This window comes from Schistocerca serialis, chromosome 1 (genome assembly GCF_023864345.2).
Source record: "Schistocerca serialis cubense isolate TAMUIC-IGC-003099 chromosome 1, iqSchSeri2.2, whole genome shotgun sequence".
Classification (NCBI taxonomy): domain Eukaryota; kingdom Metazoa; phylum Arthropoda; class Insecta; order Orthoptera; family Acrididae; genus Schistocerca; species Schistocerca serialis.
In genome coordinates, this window is record NC_064638.1 from 581,698,334 (window position 1) to 581,719,541 (window position 21,208).

At 39.6% G+C, this 21,208-nt stretch overlaps 1 protein-coding gene across 3 annotated transcripts in view; it reads right to left on the reverse strand.

Moving 5' to 3' along the window:
* The window catches only part of LOC126476960 (pre-mRNA-splicing factor SLU7), a 73,985-nt gene that overhangs the window by 41,959 nt on the left and 10,818 nt on the right, over nt 1-21,208 (reverse strand). For all 3 annotated transcript variants that reach the window (XM_050103580.1, XM_050103582.1, XM_050103581.1), the window contains exon 4: nt 20,905-21,016. In XM_050103580.1, the coding sequence (XP_049959537.1) occupies nt 20,905-21,016 (112 nt within the window). The remainder of the gene's footprint in view (nt 1-20,904; nt 21,017-21,208) is intronic.

Consider the following 21,208-nt stretch of genomic DNA (forward strand, 5'->3'; position numbering starts at 1 on the left):
GTCCAGCCAAAGCTGTGACTATACATGGAGGTGTACGTAAGTGGACCTGCAGGAAAGGTGGTGGAGGGGAAGCGTCGAGGTTATTAAGAAGCAAACGGACACGGACAGAGAGGGGATTCCAGTTCTGGGCTGCTGTTGTGGGAGATGGATCCCCATGTTAGGGAATAGAAGATGGTAATTTGGATGACAAGGCAAACTATGAATGTGGGCGATATAATTTGCAAGCAGTAGTTGCCACCAGAGCTCCAATGGAGGAATGCCAGCTCCCACAAGGAGGCTGTTCACGTGACTCATTCGGAAGGCTCCTGTTGCAAGGTGAACTCCACAGTGGTGGATAGGGTCCAGCAGACATAGTGCAGAGGGCAATGCTGAACCATGCACCAGGCTCCCATAGTCAATACAAGACTTTATGAGGGCTTTGTATAGCTGCAGCAGTGTGGGACAATCAGCACGCCAACTGGTGTGGCTCAGGCATCAAATAATATTAAGAGCTGCCAGCACCTGTCCTTACGCTGACAAGGATGGGGAAGCCAAGTTCAGCGGGTATCGAAGACCAGTCCCAAAAAGCGGTAAGTACCCACTACATCTAATAGTTGGTCATCGAGGTAAAGTACTGGATGGGTGCGGACAGTACGATGACGACTGAAGTGCACGACTCAAGTATTGGCGGCTGAAAACAAAGCCGTGAGCAAGGGCCCATGACTGCACCTTCTGTATAGCTCCCCGCAGCCAGCATTCAGGCACAACAATAGAAGAGGAGCAGAAGGAGATACAAAAATCATCAATATTTAGGAAGGGAGATACTGACTACCCTACTGCTGATGCGAGACCACTGACGGGAATTAAAAAGAGGAGCACATTCAGGACTGAGCCCTGCGGGACCCCATTCTTATGTATAGGGGGTGCACTGTCGGACGTACTGACGTGAACTCTGAAAGAGCAGAGCAACAAAAATTTCTGTATAAAAATCTGGAGCAGGCCCCGGAGCCCACTCGTGCAGAGTAGCGAGCATGTGGTTTTGCCAAGTGGTATCATAGGCCTTCGTCAGGTCGAAAAAAAAGGCAATAAGGTGTTGTCCCCAGTAAAAGGCCGATTGAATGGCAGACTCCAGGTCCACCAAGATGTCGATGGTGGAGTACCCTCGGCGAAAACTGCCCTGGAACAGAGCTAGAAGGCCCCAAGACTCAAGGAGCCAACACAACCGCTGGGTCACTACACGTTCAAACAGCTAGCACAAAATGTTAGCGAGGCTGATAGGATGATCAACATCTAGTAGGCTCTTACTAGGCTTTAACACTGGGATGATGACACTTTCCCGCCATTGAGATGGGAAATTGCCATTGCACCAGATGCGGTTCAAGAAAGCAGCGAGGAGGTGGAGCTAGGAATCCGCTGGCAGATGTTTAAGCATTTGTGAATGCATGCTATCTGGGCCAGGGGATGCGTCAGGACAGTCGGCAAGGGCCCTAAGAAATTTCCATGCACTGAAGGGAGCATTATTTGGCTCAGGGTGGCGTGGAGGAAAAGGGAGGTGTTGTCGTTCCACCCGCTGTTTGAGGAGATGAAAGGTGGGATGGTAATTTATCAGACGCATAATGCTTGGCAAGATGCTCTGCAATTACATCTGGATCGGCAGATACGGCTCCATTTGTGGAAGTTCCAGGTACAACGGCAGATGTCTGATAGGGGTAAAGTTGACGGAGTTTGGTCCAAACCTGGGAATGGGAGGTTCATGTTCCAACGGTGGAGACTTAGCATTCCCAACACTCCCGCTTCTGTCGTCTGATGAGTATGTAGACCTGGGCATAGAGTTGTTTGAAGGCAATGAGGTTCTCCAGGGACAGATGGCACTTATGACATTGGAAGGCCCCCCCTCTGATAGCATAAGGTAGAGGACCAAGGGACCCCTTCCACATGAGAAGAACCAGAATACGCTGTCGCTTCTCCGGCTGGGGGGGCTGGGGGGGATGCTCCCAAAGTAGAAGCTTTGGAGCAACAGAGTAAGACATGAGCCAGCCAGCTGGAGGGGGTTAAGATGGTTGGCCCTGAGGGCCCACAGGAGTAAGCTTAGATGACGGGAATATTGGCGTCATGGGTGGCAAAGCTGTCCTAGTGGCAGCATAGAAAGACCGCATTCAAACAGGATTTAACCTTTCACATTTTAGTTTAACCTCGCAGTAAGACAGCCTGTCTAGGGTCTTGTATTCCATAATTTTCCACTCCTTTTGGAGTACTGTGCAGTCTGGCGCGCAGGGGGAGTGGTGCTCTTCTCAGTTGACACAAGTGGTAGTAGTAGTAGTAGTAGTTGTTGTTGTTGTTGTTGTTGTTGTTGTTGTTGTCTTCAGTCCTGAGACTGGTTTGATGCAGCTCTCCATGCTACTCTATCCTGTGCAAGCTGCTTCATCTCCCAGTACCTACTGCAGCCTACATCCTTCTGAATCTGCCAAGGGTATTTATCTCTTGGTTTCCCTCTACGATTTTTACCCTCCACGCTGCCCTCCAATACTAAAATCGTGATCCCTTGATGCCTCAGAACATGTCCTACCAACCGATCCCTTCTTCTAGTCAAGTTATGCCACAAACTACTCTTCTCCCCAATTCTATTCAATACCTCCTCATTAGTTATGTGATCTACCCATCTAATCTTCAGCATTCTTCTGTAGCACCACATTTCGAAAGCTTCTATTCTCTTCTTGTCTAAACTATTTATTGTCCATATTTCACTTCCATGCAGGCTACACTCCATACAAATACTTTCAGAAACGACTTCCTGACACTTAAATCTATACTCGATGTTAACAAATTTCTCTTCTTCAGAAACGCTTTCCTTGCCATTGCCAGGCTACATTTTATATCCTCTGTGCTTCGACCATGGTGAGTTATTTTGCTCCCAAATAGAAAACTCATTTACTACTTTAAGGGTCTCATTTCCTAATCTAATTCCCTCAGCATCACCCAACTTAATTCGACTACATTCCATCATCCTCGTTTTGCTTTTGTTGATGTTCATCTTATACCCTTCTTTCAAGACACTGTCCATTCCGTTCAACTGCTCTTCCAAGTCCCTTGCCGTCTCTGACAGAATCACAATGTCATCGGCGAACCTCAGTTTTTATTTCTTCTCCATGGATTTTAATACCTACTCCGAACTTTTCTTTTGTTTCCTTTACTGCTTGCTCAATATACAGATTGAATAGCATTGGGGAGAGGCTACAACCCTGTCTCACTCCCTTCCCAACAACTGCTTCCCTTTCATGTCCCTTAACTCTTATAACTGCCATCTGGTTTCTGTACAAATTGTAAATAGCCTTTCACTCCCTGTATTTTACCCCTGCCAACTTCAGAATTTGAAAGAGAGTATTCCAGTCAACATTGTCAAAAGCTTTCTCTGAGTCTACAAATGCTAGAAACGTAGGTTTGCCTTTCCTTAATCTTTCTTCTAAGGTAAGTCGCAGGGTCAGTATTGCCTCACGTGTTCCAACATTTCTACAGAATCCAAACTGATCTTCCCTGAGGTCGACTTCTATCAGTTTTTCCATTCGTCTGTAACGAATGCGCGTTAGTATTTTGCAGCTGTGACTTATTAAACTGATAGTTCGGTAATTTTCACATCTGTCAACACCTGCTTTCTTTGGGATTGGAATTATTATATTCTTCTTGAAGCCTGAGGGAATTTCGCCTGTCTCATACATCTTGCTCACGAGATGGTAGAGTTTTGTCAGGACTGGCTCTCCCAAGGCTGTCAGTAGTTCTAATGCATTGTTGTTTACTCCCGGGGCCTTGTTTCGACTTAGGTCTTTGAGTGCCCTGTCAAACTCTTCATGCAGTATCGTATCTCCCATTTCATCCTCATCTACATCTTCTTCCATTTCCATAATACTGTCCTCAAGAACATCGCCCTTGTATAGACCCTCTATATACTCCTTCCACCTTTCTGCTTTTCCTTCTTTGCTTAGAACTGAGTTTCCATCCGAGCTCTTGATATTCATGCAAGTGGTTCTCTTTTCACCAAAGGTCTCTTTAATTTTCCTGTAGGCAGTATCTATCTTCCCCCTTGTGAGATAAGCCTCTACATCCTTACATTTGTCCTCTAGCCATCCCTGCTTAGCCATTTTGCACTTCCTGTCGATCTCATTTTTGAGATGTTTGTATTCCTTTTTGCCTGCTTCATTTACTGCGTTCTTGTATATTCTCTTTTCATCAATTAAATTCATTATCTCTTCTGTTACCCAAAGATTTCTACTACCCCCTCATCTTTTTACCTACTTGATCCTCTGCTGCCTTCACTATTTCATCCCTCAAAGCTACCCATTCTCCTTCTACTGTATTTCTTTCCCCCATTCCTGTCAATTGTTCCCTTATGCTCTCCCTGAAACTCCGTACAACCTCTGGTTCTTTCAGTTTATCCAGGTCCCATCTCCTTAAATTCCCACCTTTTTGCAGTTTCTTAAGTTTTAATCTACAGTTCCTAACCAATAGATTGTGGTCAGAGTCTACATCTGCCCCTGGAAATGTCTTACAATTTAAAACCTGGTTCCTAAATCTCTGTCTTACCATTATGTACGCTGATAACCACGCAGTTGAGCGCCCCACAAACCAAAACCAAAACCATTATGTAATCTATCCAAAACCATTATGTAATCTATCTGAAACCTGTCAGTATCTCCAGGGTTCTTCCATGTATACAACCTTCTTTCATGATTCTTGAACCAAGTGTTAGCTATGATTAAGTTACGCTCTGTGCAAAATTCTACCAGGCGGCTTCCTCTTTCATTTCTTAGCCCCAATCCATATTCGCCTACTACATTTCCTTCCCTTCCTTTTCCTACCGTCTAATTCCAGTCACCCATGACCATTAAATTTTCGTCTCCCTTCGCTACCTGAATAATTTCTTTTATCTCATCATACATTTCATCAATTTCTTCATCATCTGCAGAGCTAGTTGGCATATAAACTTGTACTACTGTAGTAGGCACGGGCTTCGTGCCTATCTGGGCCACAATAATGTGTTCACTATGCCGTTTGTAGTAGCTTATCCGCACTCATATTTTCCTATTCATTATTAAAGCTACTCCTGCATTACCCCTATTTGATTTTGTATTTATAAACCTGCATTCACCTGACCAAAAGTCTTGTTCCTCCTGCCGCCGAACTTCACTAATTCCCACTATATCTAACTTTAACCTATCCATTTCCCTTTTTAAATTTTCTAACCTACCTGCCCGATTAAGGGATCTGACATTCCACGCTCCGATCCGTAGAATGCCAGTTTTATTTCTCCTGATAACAACGTCCTCTTGAGTAGTCCCGCCCGAAGATCCGAATGGGGGACTATTTTACCTCCAGAATAATATCGTACAGTAAAGCTGCATGCCCCCGGGAAAAATTACGGCTGTAGTTTCCCCTTGCTTTCAGCCATTCGCAGTACCACAACAGCAAGGCCGTTTTGGTTAGTGTTACAAGGTCAGATCAGTCAATCATCCAGACTGTTGCCCCTGCAACTACTGAAAAGCCTGCTGCCCCTCTTCAGGAACCACACGTTTGTCTGGCCTCTCAACAGATACCCCTCCGTTGCGGTTGCACCTACGATACGGCTATCTGTATCGTTGAGGCACGCAAGCCTCCCCACCAACGGCAAGGTCCATGGTTCATGGTGGGATGGTAAGTCAAACCATAAAATGGGACCTGAACTTATAGGGCTGAAAAGTGGGAGACTCCCTTCAGTCGCCTTTTACAACAGGCAGGAATACCTGAGGCCTATTCTAACCCCAGGGGCTCAAGCGCACTTGTAAAAGAATCAGTTTGTTTATTACAAAATGTTGAGCTCATAACAATGTGCTAGCTTTGGTGTTGTGATAAAAATAAAAAAAACAAAACCGAACAGTGGTACTATACAGAGATTTGAACCAGAGGTTCGCTGATTACCCAGACAGCACTCTCTTACACTACCAAGTGAGCCAACGTCAAAATCACCTTACTTTAATTCACTTAAGTTACTTGGAAAACTTCAAAGTCAATTTTCTCAAAAACTGTTCAGCATTTCATCTGGGTGTTGACATTTGAGTTCTGAACTTCATGTACCATAAATATAAAAAAATTACAAATATCCAATTGTAGGCTGGTCTCCTTGTTAGAAGTGAACATACCTGAATATTCTATTAAGTTCAGAGGAAGGTTTTTTTAAATTTTAATTCACAACGTTATGAGTTTGTGTTCTGCTTCAATAAAAATTTTAATAAAAAAACTAGACATAAATGTACATCAATGTTTAACTCTTGCCTATCCATCCTTCTACCACCTGAAATATTTCCATTCCTTCTGGGATGAGAGCGGGTGGGATGGGGGACGGGGTGAAATCTGCAGCGAGAATCTGCACATTTTGATGCAGGACATAGCATTTCATGTACGACAAGAAGGAACACAAAAAGAACTCAAGAATGAATTTTCTCACTCTGCAGTGGAGTATGTGCTGATATGAACCTGGCAGATTAAAACTGTGTCCTGGACTGGGACTCTCAATACAAGACATTTGCCTTTTGCGGGAAAATGTTCTACCAACTGATCTACCCAAGCAAAACTTATGGCCTGCCTCCACAGATATGCTTCCATCACTACCTTGTCTTCTACCTACCAGATGTGGTATTCGCAGAAGTAAAGCTTTGATGGATTGCGAGCCATAATTGGGTAGCTCAGTCAGTACTGCACTTGCCCTTAGAAGGCAAAGCTCCCGGGTTCAATTCCTGGTCTTTTACAGTTTTAATGTGCCAGGAAGTTTCACGGAAACAATAATTTATTTAATTTTTTGTGATACTGTATTTACCCGAATACAAGACGATCCCAAAAATAAGACAAGCCCTCACCCCCACCTTTTTTTTTTCTTTTTTTTCTTTTTTTTTTTTTTTTAAAAAAAAAAAGAGGCTACTCGAGAAAAATTTATTTCTGAACATATTCTGACTAAACAAAATTACAAACGTTTATTGGTGTAAGGTATCTGCCTGAAAAGTTAATATTACACTTATTTTCAACTTGCGCAATTTATTGACTGCCTACATTTTGACAATACAAGGGGAAATAAGATAAACAAAACAAAATTGTTTACATTAATTTTTATATTCACTGTCTTTTTAGTCCAGCCTGTCATCACCATTTTTAACCATCAATGCCATCATCCTAACAGAACAGCTCTGTATAGTCTCTCCCCCCCCTCTCCCTCTCTATCACAAATATTTTGCTGTTTCTTCCAAAGTTGTTGCAATTACTTTTTTCTTCTTATTATTTTTTTTAAACACACAATGGATTTCACTTCAATACTGGCATGAGAATGTTACAATGGCTTTTGCTACAAAACTTATTGTCTGCCCCCAACTGTCTCATTGACTGTGCAGAACAAGCAGCTCACACACCCCCTACCATTTCTGTCTTACCTCATGGTGACTGTTGACAACATTGCTGCCCGAAACACGTAAGTATGACCATCCCAATCTAAACTTTTAGCATCTCCTGCAGAAATGAATGCTATTGTTGAGTATTTGTCCAATTTCTAAAGTCAGTTCGATTCCAAATACAAATGGATTCAGGCAAACTGCAGTTTAAAGATGGTGAACATGGTAGGTGTTTATAAAAAGCCAAAATACGCACTATAGATTCCCAAGGTTGGCAGCAAGACAAAATTAGTTCTCAGCCCACCACTCCCCTCCCCACACTCATAGTTCTCAGCCAATCTGGAGTCGTCGTTCCCCGTCCAAGCCTTCTATAGTGCTGTTCCTGAGCAACAGCGAAACAGACAGAAACATCTTCTAGGGTGTAGGTCATATGTAATAACAGCAACAAGACATAAATGAAAGATCACAATCATGATTCAGTCCAATTCTCGAACTTTTGTTCGCCCAGTGATTTAATGAGTTCTGTGGGTACAATGGGTCATTCCACTATAATTTATTCTTGTGATAACAATTGCAGTCAGTTTAATGTATTTTGCTTTGTTTGTTAGGCATTTAATTTGAGGTTAATTTTCTTTCTCATTTTATCAGCATGTAACAATCTTGTTCTTAGGTTTATGAAAAGCTATTGACGTTTTCCCCCAGTACTTTAATACGTGAAAAGCGAACAAATCTCTCATTTGCAACTCACTTTGTAAATCATATTCGGAATCAAATATTGTTTTTGAAGGTCAATATTTTTGCCTTAGAATGTTACGTTCATTTGAAAAGTAGCATAAATGTTTGTATATGCTATCCATTCAAGTATGAGAAATTTTACTTCAAGTCTGTTCAAATGAAACAAAAATATGGGAGTTGGCAGGATTGAGTACTATTTCCTTCTGTGTTTCACAAAACTGTTAACATTAGGCTGGGTTATAGAACACACAACGAAAGTGTTGCCACAGCTAGTGACATATTGCAGTTGCCATGCAGTTGCATGTGTGAAGCCTGTGTTTTTAGTGGCACAACTTAAGAGATGCTGCTTTTGTCACGCCATAAAAAGTTCAACTTGGTTGCAATTTGTTGCGCCACTTTCCTTCCACCACTGCTCCCTGGTCGCAGTATTTCGAAACACAAGAATTTTGTTGCAGTTATTGTGGAGTAATTGCTGCTGTACTCTATTTGATTTCAGTGTGAGTGTGTGTGTGTGTGTGTGTGTGTGTGTAGCGCGCGCGTGCAACTGATATGCCAACATCATTGGCTTCTCTGATTATGATTTGGCAGTTGTTCATAATCATTTCTTTCACTTTTTTTTATAATTTCAATAGTTAATGATGCACTGTGGCATTCAGGATAATCTTCACAGATTTCTCTGAAGAGTTGATACAACTTGTGATCCTTTGTTTCATTCATAGCAGACTCATAAAAAGCCATATTTTCTACAATTTATAACATTCTTACACCAAAATTTAATACACAATCTCTGAGCCACTTTTATACAAAATAAGTAATAGCCAATACCATCAAAACATTACCTAGATAAAACTGAATGAATTTAACTAATAAAACATGTGAAATTACAAAATTCTCATTACTTCTTGAGAATTAATATATTATATTATTGATATATATATTATCTATTAATGTAAGCTAAACCATAAACCAGCAAATTAGGACATAACAAATCTTTTCCTGTGAAGATATTTGGAAATTTCAACATTTAAATATTTTTTGGTAGCACAGAAAGCTGATTTTCATTTAAATTCAGAATTATTCTTAAAAATCAGGTTTGCCAAGATCGCTTGCAAAGCCTGTTATTGGTTACTAGTTTCTACACATCTGTGCTGTCATCATCGGATCTTTTAACTTATTAACAGGAGTTCATGATCTGTGGCGTTACAAAATCCAATGATTACAGCACAGATTTGTCAAAACCAGTAACCAATCACGAGATTTACAAGTGGTCTCTGTGAACCTGTTTTTAACAATAATATAACAATTCAGATCGCCCGCAACAGTTGACACAATTGCATACATAAAGACACTCAAAATAGTTATGTGATTGCCAATGTCAGTGCCAATGCCAATTCTTGCCAAGAACACTTCATGTACTTGGCATCACTATTCCATTAAGAGCATGAATGCAACTGCTAGGAAGACTGCCATTTCTGAGAAGTTCAAACTGTTCGCTTGTCCGAGATTCAATCCTAGATGCTTAGGATAGGGTCCTCCAGTTCTGACACAGTTAAAACACATTGTTTTAATCTTTCAAGTAGTTTCAAAATCACGGGCACCATTAAGAGTGAAGGATTCACTTTAGAGAACCCATGACACTGACATTAAATCTATGAACTGACCTCAACATTTTCTTATTGATAGTGATTACAAATTACAGTTAGATCACAGTTCACTTGCACACTGGGGAAATAAATTTACTTTCTAAATGAAACTTTTTTAGCTCAAACTATCACCACTGACAACTTATTTTTTTGATATTAACAGTTTACGCACACACATAATGAAGCTACCTATCATATAAATCATTGGTTATCCTGACATCAAATACCAATTTAATTCGGCACCTTTTTTTATCATGATCGAGGTAATATTACACTCGACTGTCCCCACATATCGACATTTTTATTCAAGAACAGGAAAAATAATAATTATCTTGTTATTGTTTAAAAAAAAAAACTTTTGTATGTCTGAGTAAATGCAAATTGCTTTTGGAGGTGTGGTATTTGCTTAGAGATTTTTTATCTTAAAAGTATCTACCCTCTAGCACCAGAGTATTCTTGGATGTTCTCCACTGAAGACCCTTGTTATGGGTTTACTGGAGATTGGAAGGGTGTAAAAATAATGCTAATCCATGCGAAAAATTAGAATTTTTTATTTCAACTAAAATCAGTTTTTTACTCATCCACTTATTTTCTTATGAATATTCTTCAATGAACAACATTTAACTAATACGCTAATTACACTGCATACTTTGCAAAGCATAAATTTACATACACTTCATAAAGACCATAGTCTAATTAAATCAGGCGATACCAAGGGTATTATATTACGAAAAGGGGCACTTAATGTAGTAAATTAATTTTATTATTTGGGGAGCAAAATAAGTAATGACGGCCGGAGTAGAGAGAATGTAAAATGTAGACTGGCTATGGCGAGGAAAGAATTTCTGACGAAGAGAAATTTGTTAACATTGGGAACAGAGTTAAGACTTTTCGAAAAACATTTGTATGGAGTGTAGCCATCTATGGATGTGAAACATGGACAATAAACAGTTTAAACAAGAAGAGAATGGAAGCTTCTGAAATGTGGTGCTACAGAAGAATGCCGAAGATCAGATGGGTAGACCACGTAACTAATGAGGAGGTACTGAATAGAATTGGGGAGAAGAATAATTTTTGGCACAACTTGAAAAGAAGGGAACGGTGGGTAGGACACATTCTGAGGCATCAAGGGATTATCAATTTAGTATTGGAGGGAAGTGTGGAGGGTAAAATTTGTAGAGGGAGACCAAGAGATGAATACACTAAGCAGATTCAGAAGGACGTAAGTTGCAGTAGTTATTCTGAGATGAAGAGGCTTGCACAAGATAGAGTAGCACAGAGAGCTGCATCAAACCAGCCTCTAGACTGAAGATCACCACCACCACCACAGCAGCAGCAGCAGCAACAAACAACAACAACAACAACAACAACAACAGAGTATTTCATTTTGTACTATTTGTCTTGTTAAGTTTGTAGAGAGATGAAAATAAGGAAGTATAACCATGTATAAGATATGAAATGCACTACACCAGAAAACAATGAAGCTAGAACAATTCAGGAAAAAAAAAATTAAGTGAGTAAAGGAGATGTGCTGGAAACTCACTTTCTCCTGGTAGTTCACAGTCTGAAACTTAAAGATTTATTGACACTGAAAAGTGGTAAGAATAAATTCTGGAATTTATGAATGGTTAAAACGAAGCTATTAATAGAACTTACTTGAATGGAATTAACGCCTGTAATTAATTTAAAAAATTTAGGAGATACACCTAAAATTTGATAACAAATTTTCATTAATGACTAGGGTTATCAGACATCAGCATTTACGAGACATGTCCTCATTTTATATGTTTAATGTAGTGTTCACATACATTTTAATAATTTATGCTAATGTCCACATTTTTGAGTTTTGGGAATGAAGTTCTTTTCAGTTTTGTTTTCCTCCCTTATTGTCAGCAATTTATGTACTTTTTACTTCGTTCATTGAATTACATAATTTGTTATTAGCTTAAAATTGATTTGTTGCACTCAGAAAACAGACAATATTCATTTATAATGCGTACAGATTAAGTTTCCACCTTTTTAGCTTTGAGACAGTCGCTTCAACCACAGGTAATAAATATATCTATGGTCAAAGAATATATGTGAGGTCTACATGCTCTTTGTTTTTGTGTCATGCATGTGTTTTTGGCAAACTTTTTGATCCTTCAGCTGCATCTTTACTTTCCATATTCCATATTCATCTTATTAGGTAAGTTTTGTGATTTTCAAAATATAGCTTACGGCACAGAAATATAGTTGTTTTGTAAGTAAAAAATTTTTCATGCGGTAGCTGAACAATGGATTTTGACGATTCTTTGTTTCACTTTCTTTTAAGGTAATTTCTCATCATATCAAAAACAAAGTGTGGATTTACAAATAAACTCCGAGAAAAATGTCTGAACTTTCGTCCTGGAAGAGTTCAATGTGAAGCAGAATGTCAAGTTTGTTGCCCAGGGATCTATGTATCTATAACAGATGCTAGCAACCAATGGAATATTAAAATGATCCTCATTATAATTCATTTCTTTGATCACAGAAATGGAAGACTGCAAATTAAACTTCTTAATATAGAAAGTAGACCAAATGAAACTGCAGAAAATATTTCAACATGTATCACTGATATGCTTAACAGTTTAAAATTAAGGACAAATGTGTGGCGTTTGGTGCTGATAATTGCAACACAATGTTCGGCGGTATTAAAATAGGTGATGTAGTTAATGTACTTGCTAGCCTGAAGGGGAACTTAATATGGTATTGGTTGGAGTGGAATGCCGTAATTGTATTCAGCACAGAACTGACCTCCTTGAAATTGATTTACAGGGATTAATAATGAAGATATATAACCATTTTGAAATATATACTGTTGGTTTTGAGTCTCTAAAGAAATTCTGTGATATTGTCAAAATAGAGTACCAACAACTTCTCAGCCACAGCAAGACTCAATGGCTGTCACTATTTCCAACTATTCAGAGAACACAGATGTTTCACACTCTGAAATTCTTCTTTCTGCTACAAAACAAACCTCCAACAGCCCTTAAAAACCTTTTTATGGGTCTTATCAATGACATATCTATGTCATATCCAATCTTTAGCTGGCATTTTTCATAATTATATTGGTAACTTAGAAATGGAAGAAAACTCCTTTATAGATTTATTGGACTCCCTTCGTGGCATTCAACACAGAAAAGATGAAAATTTTATATCCTTGAATGTGGAAGAAAGATTACTTCGAATGGAAAAATTATGGTTATGCTTCGAAGATAAAGGATTTTTAAGGATACAGGGTACTTTTCCGGCTCAATATTATGTAAAAATCAACACCTATTTCTTTTAGGCACTGTTTATAATGTACACTACTGGCCATTAAAATTGCTACACCAAGAAGAAATCCAGATGATAAATGGGTATTCATTGGACAAATATATTACACTAGAACTGAATGTGATTACACTTTCATGCAATTTCGGTGCATAGATCCTGAGAAATCAGTACACAGAACAACCACCTCTGGCTGTAATAACGGCCTTGATACGCCTGGGCATTGAGTCAAACAGAGCTTGGATGGCGCGTACAGGTACAGCTGCCCATGCAGCTTCAACACGATACCACAGTTCATCAAGAGTAGTGACTGGCGTATTGTGACGAGCCAGTTGCTCGGCCACCATTGACCAGACGTTTTCAATTGGTGAGAGATCTGGAGAATGTGCTGGCCAGGGCAGCAGCTGAACATTTTCTGTATCCAGAAAGACCCGTACAGGACCTGCTGCATGCAGTCGTGCATTATCCTGCTGAAATGTAGGGTTTCGCTGGGATTGAATGAAGGGTAGAGCCATGAGTCTTAACACATCTGAAATTTAACGTCCACTGTTCAAAGTGCCGTCAATGCGAACAAGAGGTGATTGAGACGTGTAACCAATGCCACCCCATACCATCACGCCGGGTGATACGCCAGTATGGCGATGACCAATACACGCTTCCAATGCGTGTTCACCGCGATGTCGCCAAACACAGATGCGACCATCATGATGCTGTAAACAGAACCTGGATTCATCCGAAAAAATGACGTTTTGCCATTCGTGCACCCAGGTTCGTCGTTGAGAACACCATCGCAGGCGCTCATGTCTTCGATGCAGCGTCAAGGGTAACCGCAGCCATGGTCTCTGAGCTGATAGTCCATGCTGCTGCAAACGTCAGATGGTTGTTGTCTTGCAAACGTCCCCATCTTTTGACTCAGGGATCGACACGTGGCTGCACGATCTGTTACAGCCATGCAGGTAAGATGCCTGTCATCTTGACTGCTAGTGATACGAGGCCATTGGGATCCAGCACGGCGTTCCGTATTACCCTCCTGAACCCACCGATCCCATATTCTGCTAACAGTAATTGGTTCTCGACCAACGTGAGCAGCAATGTCGCGACACGATAAACTGCAATCGCGATAGGCTACAATCCGACCTTTATCAAAGTCGGAAACGTGATGGTACACATTTCTCCTCCTTACACGAGGCTTCGCAACAACGTTTCACCCGGCAACAATGGTCAACTGCTGTTTGTGTATGAGAAATCGGTTGGAAACTTTCCTCATGTCAGCACGTTGTAGGTGTCGTCACCGGCGCCAACCTTGTGTGAATGCTCTGAAAAGCTAATCATTTGCATATCACAGCATCTTCTTCCCGACTGTTAAATTTCGTGTCTGTAGCACGTCATCTTCGTGTGTAGCAATTTTAATGGCCAGTAGTGTATACGTTTTACAGATTTTTTTTGTTGATATCACGTAATGCAGCACACTTTCTACACAAATTAAAAGTATTTAGAACATTTTTGAACCTGCTTAGGGTTATTTAAAAAAAAATTACAAAGAAATTGATGCAATTTTTTTCCCAAAATGCTTCCTCAAATTGAGGTACCATTTAAGCCAATGTTATACATTTGAAGGAGACCAAATTTTTACCAGATATGCATCACATGATGGCTGAGGTACTAGACCTATTGAATTCCACTTAGTATGTATAGTACAAGGATAAAAAATATCATATCTTACATTTTAATTTTTATAATTTATTTCCAGACAGCCCATACCATCACATTGTTTATATTCCGCTACATCCTTTATCAAAGATAAAATGCCAACATCAACAACAACAAATCCCCTACAAACAGCATCATTGTTAACAAGGGAAGGGCTCAAATTTGGCAGGTTGCTTGTGTACAAACTTAAACGAAGGACTAAGATATTTTGGGTCAACACCCCCACAATTTTGAGAAAATCACCCCTATAGGTTATGACAAGCAATGGACTCAAAATTGGAGGGATCGATAGATAATTGTAAACAGAGCTTTTCACCGATAGCGCAACGGCCAAGGTAACTGGCTGGGCGTCAGAGAACCCGGGTTCGAATCTCGAAAAAAACCTAGCGGATCTTGTTCTTTTCGTTTGTATTTTTCTGTATCTTAATTGATAGTGATAAGAGGGTTAATAAGGTAAAATCAATAAAGAATGACAATAATAAGGTAGGCAAACTAATTTCCCAAACGCCGTGAGTTAGTAAAGTATTAAACTTTTAAGCCTTGTCACATGAAAACAACTACGAGAAAGAGTGCTTCGAATTCCTCACGGGGGATCACAGATAGCCAACAGTGCGACGCTTGTTTACAGTAAGGCACGGGACAGAATGCACGCGGGGAGAGTTATGTTGTCCCGGTTGCCTCTCCGTCGTATCATAGTTGTGAATCTGGAAGAAGGTGTCCAGCACGAGGCTTATAGCAGCCAATCGGAAAGAGTTGTTTTCCGTCATGAGGCTGCCGTGAACCTTGCGGATACATGTAGTGATTTTTCCATCATTAATGTGGTGAACAAAATAAGTTTTGTGAATGAATACAGTGTTATTCCGTAAGTAACATATGACGAGTACTGTATGTAGTTTGTAGTAATTAGCTCATCTGTTTATGCCGTAGTAACTAGTTATGATTTGTTGTCATATCTTTCAGGGGCATAATCTGAATAATGGAGGATGTACACCCTTCGACTAACTCTGTAATATATAGTTGGGAGCCTATCACAGACGACAGCAAGGGGAAGTTACCGTCGCTGTGTTTTGGTTTGTTAAAGTGTTGCAATACAGATGCATTATCAATGTACTACCTGAAGCAGCCAGGTCTGTTTCTCGGCGATCCAGATTGATAGGAGCGGGTATCACTGAGAGATTTTTTTTGAGCTGACGAACAAAATGACTTTTCTTGATACTTAAGTACTGTACCATGAAGACGAAGCAGAAGGTGATTCAGTGGAAGATATCCCGACTAGTGAATCGCAAAATGGTCATAACACTTTGGAAACCTCCACATCACTATGAATGTGCGCTTCATCTGTTCCCGATGAGTATTACGAACCGGTTACTAAACGATTTAACTACAGCACTATACCCCTTGATGTAAAAGTTAAGGCAGTAGCGCTAGCCAGGAATAATCCAAATTGGAACTTACAAAAACAGCAAAAGAATGGAGCAACAACAGCCCTGAAAAGGAAGAAAGACTTTAAATTGTGGGAAAGTGATATCGTTAAAGGAGGGACAAGATACGACAAATACCAGGCGATAAATAAGTGGACACACGACCGATTTGTCGAATCTCATTGTCATAACGAGAATGTAACAACGAGAATACTTCAGGAGTGGGCTGCAGGTGCATCTCTTCAGTATACGGCCAACGAGGATTTGACATTTGTTGCATCATTATCTTGGGCAAGAAATTTCAAATCGGAGTATAAAATTCGTCAACGGCACATCACTAAATACGTCTCTCATAAGGAGGTACAAAATATAGAAGATATACAGGAAGTGGCGGCTCTTTTCAACATGCAAACGGTGTCATTTATGACCGGTTTTAATTGTGATTAGGTGATCAACACCGATCAAACACTGTAACGCCGGAAATGCATATCCTCCTATTTTCATCTATTGTACTATTATTTTTTTTTCCTTGTTTTGTTACCTCAAGATATGACATTTCTGTCTCTTTATATATTGTAATTGTTTTACTGTTTGTATATATATATTTATGCACTTATGTCGATGTATAATTGGTTTGTTTCGTAAATATTATTTGTATTTTTACGCTGGGTCTTGCCTGGGGAAAACTGCTATCGAACGATTACATCGATGGGCCGTGTGAAGAATCAAAGTGTGTAGGATCTTTGGTAGTGTTAACTCTGCCGCGTGGAGCGCGGGTAGTGAGGGTCTGGCTGGAGTAGCGAGTGGAGCAGGTGTGTTGTGTGACGCTCCCGCGAGTTGCCGCGCTTTCCGGGTTTGGCAGCATGTAATTGCGCTCGACTCGCGATGATAGTTTCTGACATGGTGTCGCGGACGGGAAGCATTAGCTGGCGCACATCAAGAGCCCATTTCGCCTGGTGACCGTGTCGAGAAGAAGGCGCGCCAACATCCAGCTTCTGCAACAGCGACGGCCGACAATGAGTGACTGTCGCCACCTCCTCGATCGACGGCTTCAAACCTTCAATCAACCAACAAGGAAGACTAAAAGCACGTAAAGTTTCAGAACTGTATGGCAGACCTCAGCTTTTCAAATTGTTCCATTTGCCTCGCAAAATTACAGCAACTTAGCATGAACCTTTGTTGCTCATTGTCCCAATTGCATTGCCAAGCAGGGTCCCTTCCTTTTCCGAAATGAACCCGAGTGTCGTTGAAATTCAAACGCCAGCATTAAAATAATATGATTAGATTTCACTGCTTTAATTTCAAAGTTCAGTAGCTGGCTACAATATTTAGGTTACACGAGCACAAATTTAGAGTGCGAGTTTTGTTAGCATATTTTAGCTTACCTGTGACTGCAGCTCAGCTTGGTACGTACTAAATTTTACTATTGTTAATAGTTCAGAATCATTTAATTCAAGTTCAAAGTTAAATCTCTTGTTTCTAAATTGCGTAGAGTCAAGTTGCTTTTGAAATGATTGTTGAGGTAGTCCAAGACTAACCGTATTTTACTGGATTTCGATGTGCTTCAGAAAGAAAGCTCACTATTAACTTCAGTCACTAAATTAACTTTCGATTTTCCGGTTTTATTAATTCTTTTGCTAAATTAAGTCAGAGTGTAGCGAAATTTATTACTTCTGACAAACTTTCAGTTTTCACACTACACGTGTCAACCTTTAGTTGCCACGCTTCTAGTGTTAATTATATGTGTAATAACCTTTCTTTTTCAGTTACTATAGTAATTGTCCTTAGGACTGGCGACCGTGATTTCCCCCAAATCTCAAATATCTAATTACCGCTAGTTAATTGTTAACGTAACGGCCGCACATTTACTTTCTTTATTAACTTTACCCCTTTTCAAAATTAATTTCCACCAGTTTCATTTGCATTATTCCTTTCATTTAGATGTAACCCTTTCCTCCCTCTTTACCGATAGATTAACTTCGGTGACGATTGCTTTTCCCAAATTTCCATTAGGTACACGCGGTTTAATTTTTCACTGTCATTAAGGTCGATAAGTGAGGGGGGAGGTTACAACACGATGCGAGTATCGTGTGAACATTCGATGCACGTTATCGCATAAGGGAGAAAAACGAACCCTTGTCGCAGTTGGTAGTAAAAACATACTAACACATTCGTACATGGCGCAATATACCATTACAGCCCCTGGAAAAGTGTTGCCTAAGGTTTTCCTGTGTTTACAAGAAATGATTGTTACATTTGGTCGTTGGGTTATAGAAGAGGTCAATCGTTTAACCGACTCGTTGAAAAATGTTTACATTACCTGCTCCAAACTGACAAATGCGATTTACAGAACATTTCTTGAGAATGTTTTAAAACCATACGTTTCTGATAACAAGTTTTGCCTAGTATTGGATTCCTGGAGTGGACAAAGTAATACTACAATATATGACACAATGTTTATTGATGGCGAGGGTCAGCCGATGTGCACATTAAAAGTAATACGCCAAACTGCACACCTGTGCAATGTTTATTTCTATCGCCAGGTTAAAAACTATTTCCAGGCTTCAGAACTGCAGTGCGCTTCTGGAAACCCAGTGGGAATTGCACAACCGCACGGATGCAATAACTGTTTGCAGCATAATTCATAACCAACTTTCAGCACCAATTTTTCAGGCAATGATATTGTATGCATGGTACGCATCAAAATTAATTCCCGAAAAAGACGTATTTTAAATGTAAACCACGTTTGTTTTCCGCCGACTCTTCGGAAGGAACACTGCAGCTTTCAAAAGATTGCATTCATTAGATGTTCTCGGTGCCGTGAGTATATTTGTTTCAAAATGTTTATATGACAAGTACTATCCATCTAGTTGTTCGACGAAAAGTGAGGACACGTAACGGTGACTGGAAGAGCCATTGTAAAGTTACCTGGAGTAACATATTAGTTGTTTCCTACCCCAAGAGGTTTGAGAAATTTATCTGCCTACCTTATTATTAATATTCCTTATTGATTTACTTACCTTATTAACCCTCCTATTCCTGTCAATTGAGATATGGAAAAATACAAACGAAAAGAATAACATCCGCTAGGTTTCTTCGAGATTCAAAACCGAGTTCTCCCATTCCCAGCCAGTTACCTTAGCTGTTGCACTATTGGTGCTGTCAGCAAAATGCTTTTACCATGTGGGTACAGAAGCGACAGTTGTAAAAGTTTCTTTCCTCGATTTCTGGAATAGTATGCATTTTTGGATCCCATACCTGATGATGATAAATGCTCTATTTACAATTTTCTAACGATCCCGCCAATTTTGAGTCGATTGCTCTTCATAACTTTTAGGGGCGATTTTTTCAAAATTGCGGGGGTGTTGACCCAAAATATCTTAGAGTCCTTCGTTTTAGGTTGTACACAAGCGACCTGCCAAATTTGAGCCGAATCGGTTGGCCGTGTCTGAGGCCTTCCACTTGTAAGACAAAAATTTGAATTACCAGGAGGCGTGCCCATTGGGAGCTTCTTTCCTGAAGAACTGATACATAGGTCACTTTCAACAGTGTGGTTTGCTTTGTTTGTGTACTGGTTACCACAGAATTTCCTTTTATTGAATATCTTGATGTGTGGCATAGTTCATATTTATTGCACACGAAAGGATATGTACTTCCACAAATATACAAGTACGACAAACATTCAGTAACACATGAACAAACAGCCTCAGCGTAACAAAAGTAAATGCTAGCAAAGATACCCATTTAAAGACACTAGAAACCTGCACTGTTGTCAACATATACAACGTATCATACATGTAATCACTGGAAATCTAAAGTCCACAGTTTTTTCCAAAATAATACTGGTTTCTGTAACAGAAATAAAGGGGGCATGGTGGCATAAATGACCGTAACTTCAAAGTTTGGTACATAAAGGTCATTTCTCACTTGAAACCCTATAATGTATATATCAATATAATCAGGAAAGACTATAGAATTTAATACAGTCATAAAAAAAATTCGATTTTTTCACGATTTATAAGTATCCCATATCCTTAAATGCTATGTTGGTATCCTCTATGAAGGATGTTTGGACTACCTGAATATGTAGATGGAACCATTTTGTGAATTTTCTTGTTTTAAGTGGCTTGATTTTTCAGATATATTGTGGACATATGTGGAAGAATCAATCAAATTTTTGTTGAACAAAAACATTAAAACTGATGACAAAAAAGGTTTCAACCAGTTTTCAAGTTTAAAAAAATTCACTGCCACCTATGATGGAAAATCATAACCAGCCCACAAAAAATGGTTCAAGTACGTTTAGTCGTGTAGTATCGAGAAACAGTTTAGTGAGTTAATTAAAATTGCACAGTTCTTCACATTGCTAGCCCATAATTCTTGTGCTGAGAGGTTGTTCTCCATAATACGGCCACAGTGGACAAAGGAGAAAAATAGACCGTAAAAGGGATTGCAAAGGTGAAATTTGGACTGCAATAACTTTTTTAAAATTTGTGTGCCAAGAAAGGAACTTTTTCAAAAGATTTAGTCAAATGCGAAATACATGAGTTCTTAAGTGTTGTAGGTATTTGACATATGTGTAATGTTTTTAATTTTTGTTCCTTATGTAATAGATCTAAGTAATAGAAAGTATCCTCTTTTTCTCATCCTAAAATACGGAAACTGACCCCTTTTTTAGCATTCTGAAATCTGGTAATCCTATTTATAACAGTTTACCTGTAAACTTGGCACCAACTCTCCGTGGCCTCTCCATACAGTCCTTTTTCTTATGTGTCATTGCACCACAGTTTTCACATGCTCCCTTCCTGTATTTTATTGCAGCATTTGTCTGGAATGATTAGGGATTTTACACATGAAATATATTTCACATTTTGCTACAATTAAGTACAAGGATAAAAAAAAGCCTTACAAATTTAGCAATTCTGCTGTTCTGGTCGATATTTTTTACAGTATTTTTGAAATACAGGATGTTCACATGAAACCTCTCCGCTTTCCACAAGCAATTTTTTAAAAAAAAAAC